At 37.3% G+C, this 16,891-nt stretch overlaps 1 protein-coding gene across 8 annotated transcripts in view; it reads right to left on the bottom strand.

Annotated features, from left to right (window-relative positions):
• TAF1 (TATA-box binding protein associated factor 1) overlaps positions 1-16,891 on the bottom strand; it is a 71,718-nt gene that overhangs the window by 8,062 nt on the left and 46,765 nt on the right. For 2 of the 8 annotated variants that reach the window (XM_027534866.1, XM_027534868.1), the window contains exons 33-35: positions 3,622-3,689; positions 2,957-3,073; positions 2,802-2,807 (exon numbers count right to left, since the gene is read on the bottom strand). In XM_027534866.1, coding sequence (XP_027390667.1) covers positions 2,802-2,807; positions 2,957-3,073; positions 3,622-3,689 — 191 coding nt within the window. Of the gene's footprint in view, positions 1-2,801; positions 2,808-2,956; positions 3,074-3,621; positions 3,690-11,766; positions 12,440-14,102; positions 14,200-15,019; positions 16,223-16,891 lie in introns of those variants that run through there. The other 6 variants (XM_027534867.1, XM_027534869.1, XM_027534871.1 and 3 more) reach the window with 4 other exon arrangements.

Genomic DNA, 16,891 nt, shown 5'->3' with positions numbered 1-16,891 from the left:
GTCTGACTCTTTGAGATCCTACTCTGTCCCTAGGGATTCTCCAGGCAAGAATACTGGAGTTGGTTGCCATGCCCTCCTCCAGGGGATCTTCCTGATACAGGGACTGAACCTGAGTCTCTTGTGTCTCCTACATTGACAGGTGGGTTCTTAACCACTAGCACCACCTGGGAAAGGAGGGCAGGAGGGACTAAAAATTAACAGGCTAGCAAAGCCTGCTCATTTAGGAAAGGGCTCTCTAAAAAGTTGGCTGAGGGTAGAAATATCACACAGTTATTAAAAATGTCTTCAAAGACCATTTAATGAAATAAAATGCTCATAATATAATGTGAAGTGAAAACAAGACACAAAATAATAATGACCAATTTCACGTTATAAATGCACACACACGCACATTACAGATTTGAAGAAACACACCAAAATGTTCACAGTGGTTTGGTTCTTTCTCAGTGGTGGACTTGATTTTTAAGTAATTTATTTATTCTGTATGTTTCCCAATTTGTCACAATGAACATGTACTTTTATCAACAAAGAACCCACATATGTGTTACTTTGCTCTTGGTTTTGTTTTTAAAGCAAACAAACAAGGCTGAATGGGAACAGGGTTCTGGAGAAAGGAAAAACTGAATTCAAAAGGATTACAAGTGCAGATAAAGTAGTTGTGGAACTAAAGAAGAGGAAATTAGGGAATGAAACACTATGTGGAAAAATATAAAGCAAGCAATTTTAGAGAACATGTCAAGCTGAATGTATAGTGCAATATAAGCTGGGTAGAAATAGTTGAGTGAAAATACATTGATTACCACCCATTTAGAGGTGGCAGTAAAGTATGATTACTGTCATATTTCTACACAACAAAATTGTATTAAAAAGGCAAAGGCAAAGCACTCGCTCAGTCGTGTCCGACTCTTTGCGACCCCGTGGACTGTAGCCTACCAGGCTCCTCTGTCCGTGGGATTCTCCAGGCAAGAGTACTGGAGTAGGGTGCCATTGCCTTCTCTAGGAGATCTTCCCAACCCAGGGATTGAACCCGGGTCTCCCGCATTGCAGACAGACGCTTTACCGTCTGAGCCACCAGGGAAACTTACACACATTTTAATATTTAATAGCATTTGGGTTTGAGAGTAATATTAAGTAAGGACAATCACTCACATGCATCTTCCTCAGGTTCAGAGGTAATGAACTGGGCTTACTAAATGTGTATATATGAGTGAAGGCAATGATAAGAGAGTGAACTGGAATAATGAAGAGGCAATACCTACACCCTACTCTTACCAGGAGATCCTCTAACTGCACCAAACAGTTACTGCTCAGGAGGGAGCACAGTTGCCAGGTTTTCCTCAGCTATTTTTGAGACAGCATGGGAGGGGAAGGACTCACCACAGGGCTAGACTGATGCTGTCATAGACCAGAGCAAACCATGTGCCGCTCAGTAGTTAGACTCTCCTGAGGAATGATGGCTAAACTTTAACTTACCAGAAAGGGTCTGTGGAAGCTGTTGGGCCTATTAGCAAATAGGACCTTCCTGGGGAACATCACTCACCCAAGCCCCCTTGACCCAATCTGCCCACATACTCCTAGAGCTTTTCCTTGTTCTGGGCCTGGAGGAAGTATCTTAGGGCTCTTTGTATTTGGCCCCTCAGTGACCTAGGTTTTAGGGTAAAAGAGAGAGTAAAAGATAGATAGGGAGACTGTATGAATGAGATACAGACAGCAATTATCCAACAAAGATCACAAAGGCTGCATTTATTAGTTTAGAGTGAAACCTGAGCAGAATGAAAAAGTTTTCCAGTGGGAATTGGGAGAAACTTGTATTAGAATATTTGGTTAAATTCGAAAGAACCTCTGAGAACCCTGTAGATGACTTTCATACGCATAAGGAAATAAACATTTATTGAATGTCTACTGTGTGCTAGGCAAATGGCCTCATTTAATGTTTACAACAATCCTGAAAAGTACATTTTAGAGAAATGGAAACTGGATTAGAGGGGTCAACTTCCCAAGTTCACAAAGCTAGATAGCAGCAGAGCTAAGACTCAAAGCCAGGACTGTTTTATACCAAACTTCATGTATTTTCCACTTTACCACAGTGCCTCCAACAGTTATAGTCTGGTTAAGTCCTAGTCTTCAAATATGCTGGCCCTCTAAGAGTACAGTACAGATGAAATACTCTCAGTATATTCAAGGGTCAGATCAGAAAGACTAAAAATTTCTTATTAATCTTGCTCTCTAGTCTTTGACATGGAAATTTAAGAACATTATAAACATTACCTTCTTCATTTACAGGGAGAGAAAGTCAATCCAGGAAAATGGGTGACGTCTGAGCTACACTAAGATAATTCAGAGGGAATAATGTGGCCCATGTCTATACTCTTGGGATGTCACAGAACCCTAATGGGGCTTCCCAGGTGGTGCTAGTGGTAAAGAACCGCCTGGCAACACAGGAGATGTAGAGATGCGGGTTCGATACCTGGGTGAGAAAGATCCCCTGGAGGAGGAAATAGCCACCCACTCCAGTATTCCTGCCTGGAGAATCCCATGGATAGAAGAGCCTGGCGGGTTACAGTCCAAAGGTTCGCAAAGAGTTGGACACGACTAAAGCGACTTAGCACAGCATACACAGAACCCCAATGCTGGGGACAAAGGAACTCCAGGGATTCAAGAGGATGCCTTTGGCCATGGTAGTCAGGAGTCTGGTACTCCTAAATACTGCCTAAACGACTAAGACCCCACCCCATTCATACATCCCACGCCTGTCTCTTTTGGATCCAACAAGGCTACCAAGACCCATGGCCCTCACTCACCTTAGCCTTTGAGAAGACAAGAAAGCACACGAAAGGCATATGAAGAGGAAGGACAGAGAAGAAGGGTATCTCAGTAAATACATCTGTTAACATGCTCCCAATTTCCAAAATCAATAAGAAAACTGTAAGAGGAAGTTTCTAGTCCTCAGACTTACCTGAGGTGTGTAAGGCCCTGGGGTCATTGGGTCCAAGCTTTCTAATTCTGCTTCCTCCAAAGCTGCTTCTTTAGCTGTACAAATATCCTTCTCAAGTTGAGTTAAATGCTCATCATACTGAGGAAGAAAAGCAGTGAATTCATTCAACATGTGTTTTAGACATTGAGAAGCAAACAAAAATCCCTGTCTTCGTGGGAGGGAGGTTCAAGAGGGAGGGGACCATGTACATCTATGGCTAATTCATGTTGATGTGTGGCAGAAATTAAACCAATATTATAAAGTAATCATCAGTCAATTAAAGATAAATATAATTTAAAAAGCTAAAAGATGAGCACAGAAAAATAAGTTTATAAAAACCACTTTCTGATGAACTTACTAAAGTGATGTCAGCCTGTGAAAAAAATCCCTGTCTTCATGAAGCTTGTATTCTCGTGGCAGGATACAAGGATACATATGGTAATAAAGTAAATAATTATACAGCTTATTAAAAACATTTAGTGCTGGGTAAGAAAATAAAGAAGGGAAGAATACAGACTGTGGGTTGAAGGTTGGGGTGGGATATTACATTTTAAAAAAGGATAGGCAGAGAAGGCCTCCCTCAGCCCTAGGGAACAAAAGGATTCCAAAAAGTTAGATCCTACAGGGACGTCCTCTTTTTCACTTACTTCAGTCAGTGTCTGGTAACAGACGTTCACAATCTCCTGAGCAGTCTTAGTATACTGACTTTCAGGCCCTATAAATGAAAAAAGAGAATGCCATTGCTTCAGCTCCAGAAATGCACTTTCTGTCATCAGCAGTGGTGTCCTCTTGTCCTAGGTCCAAAAAATCATGCTTCAGCTTTAACTTGGACTCTTGCTCTAATTTTGGAGGGGGAAAATTTCAAACACATACAAAACCAGAGACACTAACATAATGAACTCCCATGTACCTCTTACCCATCTTTAACGATTATCAATAAATGGTCAATCCTGTTTCATTTACACACCAACTTTCACACTCTTCCCAAATTATTCTGAAGCAAATTCTAGCATTTCATCCATAAATTGTTCACTATGTGTCTTAAAGGACTCTTAAAAAGAAATGAACATGGACGACTGTATAATGGTATGTCATTAAACATGTCATTAAACATGTCAAACCCATAAAATGTACAATACCCAGAGTGAACTCTAATGCAAACTATGGACTTTGGGTGCTAATGATGTAGATTCATCAGTTGCAACAAATGTATCCCTCTAGTGGGGGATGTGGATAACAGGGGAGGCTGTGCATGTGTAGGGATACAGGGTTCATGGGAATACTCTGTACCTTCTGTTCAATTTTGCTCTAACTGCTCTAAAAAATAAAACACAGTAACAACTATTAAAAAAAACAACTACTGAGGATTTCCCTGGTGGTCCAGCGGCTAAGACTCCATGTTCCCAAAGCATGGGGCCTGGGTTTGATCCCTGGTCGGGGAACTAGACCCACGTGCTGCAACAAAGAGCCTGCATGCCACAACTAAGACCCAGTGCAGCCAAATAAATAAATAAATTTTTTTTTAATTAAAAAAAAACCATATTACACCTAAGGTAGCTAACAATAATTCTTTAATATTATTAAATGGCCAGTCAACATTCACATTTCCCCAATTGTTTTATAAATGCTCTTTTACATTTGATTTTTTTTGGGGGGGGAATTATAATCCAAATAAGGTCCACACACTGCATTTGACAGATGTGTCTCTTTAAGATAGTTAACCTATTGGGTGATTCTTAACCAAACTACACAGTTCCCCATATAGATTTTGTTATAAGTTGTAAATTGGTGGCTTGCAGGTCAATCAGTTTTATTTGGCTCACAAAAAATCAGTTCAGGTGGTGATCAGTTTGTGATGTGAAGAAATACCAAATTATTGTATTATATACCTGGAACTGTATGTATATATTATATATATATATATATATATATATATATATATATACATACACATACAGTTATATATATGTTATATACAGCGTAATATATATGTGTCTATATATATACATATATATAATATATTGTTGTAGGTCAATTATACTTCAATTTAAAAATCACTTCAGTCTGTGAAAATGGATTGAGCTGTGTACTCATACACTTCTGTATGTAAATTACACCTCAATTAAAAGCTTAAAAAGAGCTTAATTAGTTGGCAACATTTAACAATCAAGAGATTTCATATAAAAACCCAAATGTCTGGCTTCTCTCAAAAAATTAAAAGGTGGCAACACACGGTCAGCATTCTCGTGAAGCACCAATGGGCTGGATCTGAGTAGCAGCTGCCCCTTTTAGATAAGGCATGTGTTTCACACAGTTCCTACCAGGTCTGCTTGTTTATGCCTGGAGCCTGAAAGCATCTGAGTTGTTATTCCCAACTTAACTGAGTTGTTAAGTGCTTTATAATATTCTTTAATATACTAATTATTCACCTCCTCATTTGTAAAATATTTTTGAGTACCTCTAGGTGCCAGGCATAATACACAGACATGAGTAAGATACAGACGATATCCTCAAGAAGCTTATGGTCTTAGCACAGTGTATGTGTTAGTCACTCAGTCGTGTCCAACTCTTTGCAACCCCATGGACTGTCACCCTGCCAGGCTCCTCTATCAATGGAATTCTCCAGGAGATCTTCCCAAGCCAGGGATCAAACCCAGGTCTCCTGAAATGAAGACAGATTCTTTACTGTCTGAGCTACCAGGGAGCCCAGTGAGACAGACTATAAACAAATGAGGTGATACAACGCAGTGAAAAAATACATAAGAGGGTTTAGTAGAGGCATAGAGGAGGAAGTGACCGATGCTGGGATGGAAGAGGGAAAGAAGAATTAGGAAAGGCTTCATAGAGGAGGTGATCCTTGAATTAAACCTACTATTTATCAGGATGTAAAGTATAAAAAATATACCCCATGTGACATTTTCGTGCCATAACTACCTAACTACTCTGAGTATTGTTATTAAGCTATTCTTCCCTGGTGGCTCAGCTGGTAAAGAATATGCTTGCAATGAGGAAGACCCAGGTTCGATCCCTGGATTGGGAAGATCCCCTGGAGAATGAAATGGCAACCCACTCCAGTATTCTTGCCTGGAGAATCCCATGGACAGAAGTGCATGGTGGGCTACAGTTCACAGAGTTGCAAAGAGCTGGACATGACTGAGCGACTAACACTTTATACTTTTTATACAAACAAATAAGTTCATTTCAGATTAAATTTTTCACAAGCAAAGGTCCATCTATTCTTCATAAAAGATGTAAAATAAAGTTGTGTCCTCACACAAGCTGCCAGGGCCAAACCAGAAGGAAAACTTAAGTCAACTAAAAGATATTCAGGACATAAAGACAGCCAGAGCTGGCTCACAGTCAGGAACAGTTTTGAGAGATAGGCGTCCACAGCTGAAGTTTCTGAGTTCTAATCTCCTAAAGCCACCAGGAGGTTGGTCCTCAAAGTACTGATGGAGACAGACGGCAAAAGTTATCATATAAGGTTTCATGCTGATTAGAAATGCATGATGCTAGAGAAAATAGGCTGCATACAAGTCACAGGCTTCCTTTACTGAGCAAGTACATCAGTAGCTTATGGCAGTATCCTGGCTCATACACCTACAAGAACCTGACTCATCGCTAAAATTCCAGCCTACAGATTAAGAATTCAGCTCTTCAGTTCTGAAACTGAAACATAAACCAACCCTTTCAATATCTCAATCTTCTCATTTATAATGCAGGGGAAAATTAATTTTATACATTTGCAAAGTTTTCTCCCTTAAACCATTTTACCAATACAATATTGTAAAGTAAAATAATAATAATAAAAAAAGTTTTTAAAAAGATGTGTCTTCATTCCCCATTTTCTTTGCAACACATAACTCTAAAGAAATATCCACTAATAATACTCCAGAATATAAAAAATATACTTATTTATATAGCAAATACAATTCTCTATGTGTTTTGATTACTAGCTGTGTCTGTTCTCAGTTTTTGACAGTCCATGCTCTCAGGAGTTACAAGTGTTTCAGCTACTTAACTCTACATATATGAAAAGTAACACTGAAGTATTTTTTTTATGTGTTTTTTTTTGGTATCCTTTTATTGTAACCTTTTATTTTGTATTGGTGTATAGCCAATTAGCAATATTGTGATAGTTTCAGGTGAACACTGAAGGGACCCAGTCATACATATACATGTATCCATTCTCCCCCAAACTTCCCTCCCATCCAAGCTGCCACGTAACATTGAGCAGAGCTCCACAGCACTGAAGTATTTTTGATGAAAGATGGTGGCGGACTTGGCAAACCACTGTTAACACCACTGAAAAAGGATAAAAATACCCAGATATCTATACCTATACCAGAAATTCTTGAATGGGGTGGTAATGAGAGATCCATGAACCCCCTGAAACTGCAAACAGAATTTTGTATGTAATATGTATTTTTTTGAGTAGAAGATCCACGCTTTTCCATCAGATTCTCAAAGGGGTCCATAACCACCTCCATAAAACTAAAAATTGTGCTCTATATTCTGCAGTAATCAGGTGCTTACTAAAAGTAGGATGATCAGCTTTAGGTTTCACAGCTAAGGAAGAAAAGAGTCATCCAGTGAAAAGACATACACAGACAACAAGGCCTCTGTGGGAATAATAAAGAAGCTGGAGCTATTGTGGGGGAGAAGAGAGTAAATAGAAACTAAGTTTCAATTTCCCAGTCCCTAAAGAATTACTATACAGAAAATCAGAATTTAGAATAATTTCTGGAATGGCATGAAAATGAATATGAAAGATAAGGCTGTCTATGAATTACCACTGTGCCTTACAAGAGAACAAGTGACCCATTTGCAAAAAAGAAATGTTTTTGTTTGCAAAAATGAAAATTTTTGTTTTTCTTCTCTCCTTATTTAGTAAATCATGGCAAAGCAGCTGCAAATGTAAAAAAAATATATTTATATTTATACTTTGCCTCATTCATAAGGACTGGCAGTGGCCTACAGAATCATATGTAATTCAAATTCAAATATCCCTAAATAGTGATAATTTCAGTGACAGCTTTGGAAAGTTGATACTTTACTAAAATCAAAGAAAATTCCTTTTTTCATTTCTAAGTTAATTTCACTCTTTAGTAATGTCAGGAGAAGAAAGGAAAGCTACAAGCTTTGTAGTTCTAGTAGTGAGACAGCAAACAAGTATTACTGCTATCTAAAAGGTTTCAGAGAAAAAATAGCATTAAAATTAAAAAATAAAATCTCAGTAGCAGTAGAAAGCTTTAAAAAAATCAGTGCCAGATTTAATATACATATAGACACTCACATATTTTTTATTGAGGCATAGTTGATTTATATCAGTTTCAAGTGTACAACATAGTAATTCAAAATTTTTATACATTATATTCCCTTTAGTTATAAAATACTGGCTAATATTCCCTGTGCTATACAATATATCCTTGTACCTTTTTTATACATAGTAGAAGCCACAGTATTTGTTTAATTGAAGTATAGTTGATTTACAGCATTGTGATAGTTTTAGGTATACAGCAAAGTGATTCATTTATTTATATACATTCTTTTTCAGGTTCTTTTTCATTATTGGTTTTTATAAGATATTGAATATATTAATAGTTTCTGATATTTAGCTATTTTACATATAGCAATGTGTATCAATTTCAAACACCTAATTTACCCTTCTTCCACCTTTCCCCTTTGGTAATTGTAAGTTTGTTTTCTTTTTTCAATGTTTTATTTATTTATTGACTGCACTGAGTCTTTGCTGCTGCGAGAGGCTTTCTCTATTCATGGTGCATGGGCTTCTCGTTGTGGTGGGTTCTTTATTGCAGAGCACAGGGTCCAGAGCATGCAGCCTCGGTAGTTGTGGTGCACAGGCCTAGTTGCCCCATGGCATGTAGGATCTTCCTGGACCAGGGATTGAACTCGTGTGCCCTGCATTGGCAGGCTGATTCTTAACCATTGGGCTACCAGGGAAGCCCTGTAAGTTTGTTTTCTATGTCTGTGAGTCTATTCTATTTTGTAAATAAGTTCTTTTGTATCACTTTAGATTTCACATAAAGTAGTATCATAAGATTCTTTTTTATGGTTGAGTGATATTCCATTGTGCATGTGTGTGTGCATTCTTTTTTTATTCATTCATCTGTTGATGGACATTTCGGTTGCTTCCATATCTTGGCTGTTGTAAACAGTGCTACTATAAACACTGGGGTGCATATATCTTTTTGAATTAGAGTTTTCACCTTTTCCAGACAAAGGCCTAGGAGTACAACTGCTGGATCATATGGTAACTCTATTCTTATTTATTTTTTCTTTTAAAAAAAATTTTATTGGAGTATAGCTGCTTTACAATGTTGTGTTAGTTTCTGCTGTACAACAAAATGAATCAGCTATATGTATACATATATGTCCTCTTTTTTGTATTTCCTTCCCATTTAAGGTCACCACTGAACATTGAGTAGAATTCCCTGTGCTATACAGGTTCTCATTAGTTATTTTATACATAGCATCAATACTATATATATGTCAATCCCAATCTCCCAATTCATCCCACCTCGCCCTTCCCCCCATTCCTCTCTGGTATCCATGTTTGTTCTCTAAGTCTGTGTTTCTATTTCTGCTTTGCAAACAGGTTTATTTTTAGTTTTTAAGGAATCTCCATACTGTTATCCATAATCAGTAGCCACAGCAGTTTTAAAACAAAGTAGAAATTCAATTTTTTTCTGAAGCATTCATAATGCTATACAGTTCATTCTTTTGCCTTTTTGAGTCATATAGAAACAGAATTTACTTAAACAATATCACATACTTAGATGAATGAAAAATTGTCCATAACAATGTCAGGTGAAAACTGTATAACCAAATATATGCTTTCATTTGTTAAAAAAAAAAAATACATGGTATGTATAAAAAAGGCCCAGATACTTCACACCAAACCCAATGGTACTCTGGAGAACAGGATGGGTAAAGGGGAAGGACAGGGAGATTTTTCTTTTTCACTTTATACAATTTTATATGGTTTGATTTTTTTAATGCGCATGTAACTTTTTACGATGGAAAATTTCAGTTTAAGTTATATACTTGAATTTTACAGACATAATTTGGCAAAGACTTTAAAACACTGATAATCCCAGAGTTGGAGAGGTTGTAGGGAAACAGACATTCTCCTTCACTGTCATTTTTATTATAAACAGGTACAACCCTCTTAGAATACAATTTTAGAACATCTATCAAAATTTCCTACAAATGTACAAGGATATCAATTATGATACAAATATACATGCTATGGAATACATTAAAAAGAATGATAGAGATTTCTATGTACCAACAATAAGACAGGATCAGTAAAGATGTTAATTTTCTCTAAATTGATCTATAGGTTTAACTCAATTCCTATTAAAATTCCAGCAAGACTTTTTTTTTATAGATATAGACAAAATACTTCTAAAATTTATGTGGAAAGGCAAAAGAACACAATTTATAAAAAGAATAAAGTGAGAGGAATCACTCTACCTGATGTTAACACTTACAGTAGCTTAGCTACAGTAATCACGGCAGTGTGCAGAGGGATAGGTCAGTGGAACAAAATAAACCCAGAAACAGACCCATGCACTTAGCTGATTTTTCACAAAGACGCTCAGAACAATTTACTGAAGTAAGAATAGTCTTCTCAACAAACAGTAATGGAACAGTAGAACATCCATTGGCAAAAAGAAAACAAACCTCAAGCTAAATCTCATATTGTATATAAATTCAAAATGGATCATGGATTTAAATGTACAACACTAAAACTATAAACTTTTAGAAAAGAAAATATAAAAGGGCTTTCCTGGTGGCTCAGAGGTAAATAATCCACCTGCCAATGCAGGAGACACGGGTTTGATCCCCAATCTGGGAAGATCCCACATGCTGCAGAGCAGCTAAGCCCATGTACCGCAACTACTGAGCCTGTGCTCTCGAGTCTGGGAACCCCAACTACAGAGCCCATGTGCTGCAACTACTGAAGCCCAAGAGCCCCAGAGCCTTTTGCTCTGCAACAAGAGAAGCCACCGCAATGAGAAGCTTGCACACTGCAACTAGAGAGCTGCCCCCACTAGCCACAACTAGAGAAAAGCTTGCACAGCAATGAAGACCTAGCAGAGCCAGAAATAAATAAGTAAATAAATAATAAAATTTTTTTAAAAAGAAAATATAAGACAAAACCTTTGTGATCCTGGGTAAAGCAACAACTCCTTAGAGACGTACCAAGAGTACAATGCAAAAAGAAAGACCTGATAAATTGGATTTCACCAAAATTAAGCATTTCTGTTCTTCCAAAAATACTGTCCAAAGACTGAAAAGATACAGACTAGAAAAATTCTTTGTAAATCACATATCTAATAAAGGAAGCATACCTAGAATACATAAAGAAACCTTAAAACTCATTAATCATAAGAAAACAATGCAATTAAAACTGGGGCAGGACTTCTCTTGTGGCTCAGTGGTAAAGAATCCACCTGCCAATGCAGGAGACATGTTTGATCCCAAGTCCCAGAAGATCTCACATGCAGTGGAGCAACTAAGCCAATACACCATAACTACTGAGCCCACGTGCTGAAACTACAGAAGCCCACACACTCCAGAGCCTGTGCTCCACAAGAGAAGCCACCACAATGAGAAGCCTACACACCACAACTAGACAGTGGCCCCCACTCGCCATCACTGGAGAAAAGCCTGAGCAGCAACAAAGACCCAGTACAGCCAAAAAAAAAACCTGGGGCAAAGAAACAGACACTTCACTGAAGAAAATACATGGGTGGTAAATATGCACATGAAAAGATATTTAATATCAATAGCCATTAGGGGAATGCAAAGTAAAAACACAATGAAAAAGATGAACAGATACAATTTATTTAAATAGTGGTAATACTAATACTGCAGAGAAACTGTATGATTAGTTCATTGCTGGAGAAAATGCAAAATGGTACAGGCATTCTGGAAAAGAGTATAGCAGTTTCTCACGGAACTACACATATATCTACCATCTCATTCTTGGGCATTTATCTCAGAGAAAGGACAATTTACATTCATACAAAATCTTATACACGAATGTTCATACCAGCTTTATTCACAATGGCAAAATATTGGAGAACTGAGTATCTTTCAATGACTGAACGGCTGAACAAACTTCTGGTACGATGAACACTACTCAACAACTTAAAACATGAACTACTGACACATACAATAAATTGAATTGATCTCGAGAATTATGCTTAGTGAAAAAAAAGTCAATCTCAAAAATATTGTACTATTCTTTGTATAAGATGCTCAAGTATCAAAAGTACAGAGATGGAGAACAGCTAGGTGGTTGCCAGGGAACAAGGAGAAAGGTGTGTGCACGTGGAGGGACAGGAATACAAAAGGTATCATCAGGGAGTTCTTCTGTGATGACAGACCAGTTCTAAACCTTGATTGTGGTGGTTAGGTGATGGCATAAAACTGCATAAAAAATACACATGCACAGATGAATATAGATTTTTTTCAAGGTGCAAACTGAATAAGGTCTGTAATCTAGTTAATGATAATGCATCAATTTCCTGATTTTGATATTGTACCACAGCTATCTAAGATGTTGCCACTGGAGGAAGGTACATAAAGGGTATACAGGTCTCTATAGACTATTTTTGTAATTTCTTGAGTCTAAAATTATTTCAAAATAGAAGCTTAAAAAAGAGGATCAGGATATATTCATGAACAAAGAGAGCAAATTACAGAATAATTATCTATAAAAATGTCCATTGTTGCCAAAAGAAAAAAAAAGACAAAAAGTTAAAAACTAATGTGTAATTATTTACCATGTTTTGAGTCAAGTACAGAAAAAAGTATAAAAGGATATACACCAAACTGTTACCTCTAGGGAATAAAACCATAGAAATAGGAGTGTGCGGGTAGAAAGAAGCTTTTCTCTTCTTTTTCAGGAGAAGGAAAGATTTATTACTTGCAGCAAGTAAGAACACTAGGGATCTTTCCCAAAGCAGTGTCTCCGGAAGTGTTAATATTTAATTCTATCTATTTCTCTATCATTTGACTTTTTTTATAAGAAGTATGAATTATTAAAGAAGTCTGTTGTTTAGTCGCTCAGTCATTCCAGCTCTTCATGACCCCATGGACCATCCACCAGGCTCCTCTGTCCATGGGATTTTCCAGGCAAGAATACTGGAGTGGGTTGCCATTTCCCTCTCCAATTAAAGAGGTCTATCTGACAAAATGCAAATGATAGGTGAGAAGTCTAGGCTGGGATATTGGCCAGGTGACTATTTATTGTAATAATTTAGGCAAAATATAATGAGGGTTTTAGTGATATGCTGGAAGTCAGGGATTTATTCAACAGGAAGAATCAAAAATAACTGTGAGGTTTCCAGCTGCTACTCAGTGATGCTCAGTTCAGTCGCTCAGTCATGTCTGACTCTTTGCAACCCCATGGACTGCAGCACGCCAGGCTTCCCTGTGATCACCAACTCACCCAAACTCATGTCCATCGGTCGGTGACGCCATCCAGCCATCTCATCCTCTGTCATCCTCTTCTCCTCCTGCCCACAATCTCTCCCAGCATCAGAGTCTTTTCCAATGAGTCAACTCTTCGCATGAGGTGGCCAAAGTATTGGAGTTTCAGCTTTAGCATCAGTCCTTCCAATGAACACCTAGGACTGATCTCCTTTAGAATGGACTGGATGGATGTCCTTGCAGTCCAAGGGACTCTCAAGAGTCTTCTCCAACACCACAGTTCAAAAGCATCAATTCTTCGGCGCTCAGCTTTCTTTATAGTCCAACTCTCGCATTCATACACGACCACTGGAAAAACCACAGCCTCGACTAGATGGACCTTTGTTGGCAAAGTAATCGCTCTGCTTTTTAATATGCTGTCTAGGTTGGTCATAACTTTACTTCCAAGGAGCAAGGGTCTTTTAATTTCATGGCTGCAGTCACCATCTGCAGTGATTTTGGAGCCCAGAAAAATAAAGTCAGCCAATGTTTCCATTGTTTCCCCATCCATTTGCCATGAAGTGATGGGACCAGATGCCATGATCTTAGTTTTCTGAATGTTGAGCTTTAAGCCAACTTTGTCACTCTCCTCTTTCACTTTCATCAAGAGGCTTTTTAGTTCCTCTTCACTTTCTGCCGTAAGGGTGGTGTCATCTGCATATCTGAGGTTATTGATATTTCTCCCGGCAAGATGCTAGTAACCCATTAAATCCAGACTGGAAACAGTAAAGGAGTGAGTCAAGTAAAGGACAGAGGGAGAAAGTTGGAATAGAGAAGGATAGTAGAATATTCAGATTGAAGCATGTTTCAAGTTCCACTGGGACATCCAAGAGGGAATGTTCAGCAGGTGGTTGGGATATATATAGATCTTTGCCCAGAATAGAGTTGAGAGCCATCAGAAAGAGGTGGTGGTTAAACTTGTAGTAACAGGCAGAATAACATTCAGTAAAGGAGACTGAAAAGTAATGGTCTAAGAGGTAAGAGGAAAGTAAGAGCTGAAAGTTGTCATGAAGCCAATCATACTATAATTTCAAGGAAGAAATGCTCAATGATGTCAAAGAGTGGGGTGAGGTAAAGATAAGGACTGAAAAGTGCCCACTATACCTGGCAATTATGTGATCCTGTTCATTTGGTATGCTTGGCAGGGTAGAAACTAGATTAAAGCTGAGTGAGACATGAATGGCAGGTAAAGAATAGGAGAGACACATTACATGTTCATTAAAAAAGAAAAAAGAAATTCTGACCCATGCTACAACATGGATGGTTGAACCTTGGAAGCATTATGCAAAGTGAAATAAAAGCCAGATACAAAAGGACAAATATTCTATTTATTGTATGAGTCTACTCATATGAGGTACCTAGAAGAGGCAAATTCATTGAAAGAAAGTAGAATAGAGTTTACTAAGAACTGGGGGAATGGGAGAATGGGGATACTGAGTTTCTGTTTGGGATAAAGAAATGGTTCTGGGAACCGATAGTGGTGATGGCTGCACAACATTATGAATGTACTTAATGCCAGTGAACTGTAAACTTAAAAATGGTTGAAAAGGTAAATTTTTATTTCATGTATATTTTACCACAATAAAAACAAAAAGTCAGCTATGAAAAGAATGGATGGCAGCAAGGGGCTGAAGTGATATCAAAAGAGATTTTATTCTCTTTAATGATGTGAGACTCAACCTCTATGTAGGAATACTTATACCTTGGCCCCAATTCAAGGAAAGTTATTAACAGAAAAAAAGAACCTTAATATTTATTAATGGCCAAACTTACAGACTTAGAAACTAGTATACAAAAATATTTTAAGCATTATATTAACCTGTTAACAATACTATTCTTCAAACTGATTGAAACCTTTAGATTTAATAACCACTTTGCAGGAGGGGAGCACATGTACAACAGTAGCAAAACTTTTAAATTAGCCAGGAATAAACTCAACAACAAAAAAAGTAGATGCTCAATAGCAATAAAAACTATAAAATATATAGAAATAAACAAAAGATGCCTAGAAATTATACAACATAACCTAAAAGTCTTTATTGACAAAGGTAAAAGAACATGCGAATAAATGAAGAAACATGAGCTTCTAGATGGAGAAACATATTACAAAGATACACATTGTCTTCAAATTAATCCATAAATTAAAATAAGATTTCAAAATTATCTGTCACTGACAAGTTAGAATTTAACAGAAATGATCCTACAGTTTATTTAGGCTAATAGAGGAAAGATAGTCACATCAGAGGAATTTAAAATTATAAAGTCTGAATGATAATCAGAGACACTATCTGGTGATAATAGTACAGATTAGATAAACAAATAAATAAAACGGAAAGCTCCAAACTAGGTTAAAGAATATATAAGAATCTACTACATGATAAAGGTAGCATTTTGTACTAATGTACAAAAGGACAGACCATTCCATAAGTACAACTTGGACACTTTGGCTAATTCTTTGGAAGAGAAAATAAGTTAGATATTTACCTTATATCTTAGATTCTATTTTTAAAAATCAGTAAATGTTTAAATACTATACATATTAGAAGAAAATATAGTTGGCTATCTCAGAGTAGGGAAGGTCTTTTAAACAATTATACAGAAATCTAAACAGCAAAGACTGATAAATATAACTACATAAAAATGAAATTTCTATGTCAGAAAATACAGTAAACCTAAAGACCTTCTTGGGCACAATAGAGTAACTGCTATTGAATTAGTCTTCCCACTGTAACCAGAAAACTGCAAAAAAACAAATGAAACAACTGTTTCCAACCAGGAAGTATAGGACTGTCATTCTTGAGAGAAAGGAAATAAAGGAAGTAAGCCCTACAATTGTCCTTGGCTTTCTGCTGAATCCAACAAAAGCACAGCAGTCTGACTAAGCCATAGAAACAGATACTGGAGTCTGAAGAGGCTAGAACTGTTAGAAATGGCAGGACAGAACTGGAGAGGTGGGAACTCCACAAGACAATCTAAGATCTGCAGAAAAGCTCTCTTAAATCTTCAGCTGAATGCTAAGCTGCACATGTGTATATGATGAGCTCCATAAAAGAGTCCTATACACAGAACTATTAGAGATCACACAGGGTTGGGAGTTACTCAAACAAAAGTGTAGAAAAAACTTCCCTGGAGATTTTTTGGGTAAATTTATTGTTTTATCTAATCTAGATTGTAGGGTCCTGCTAAGCATTCTAAAACTTCAGGCACTGAGATTTTATGATGTGTGATCTACTTATCATAGGTAAGATGGCTTCTTATTAATTTTTGGTTTGAAGAACACTGGAGGAGGAACTTGTTAGGAAATTCTTTGGGAAAAGGGGTTTCATCACGAATAGTTTGGCATCATCTATTGGTACAGACTATGCGGGCATGCGTGCATGCTCAGTCATGTCCAACTCTCTGCAGTCC

Source organism: Bos indicus x Bos taurus, chromosome X (genome assembly GCF_003369695.1).
Source record: "Bos indicus x Bos taurus breed Angus x Brahman F1 hybrid chromosome X, Bos_hybrid_MaternalHap_v2.0, whole genome shotgun sequence".
In the NCBI taxonomy this organism is placed as follows: domain Eukaryota; kingdom Metazoa; phylum Chordata; class Mammalia; order Artiodactyla; family Bovidae; genus Bos; species Bos indicus x Bos taurus.
The sequence above is the reverse complement of the archived record's forward strand: the minus strand, read 5'-3'. Positions and strand labels throughout refer to the sequence as shown.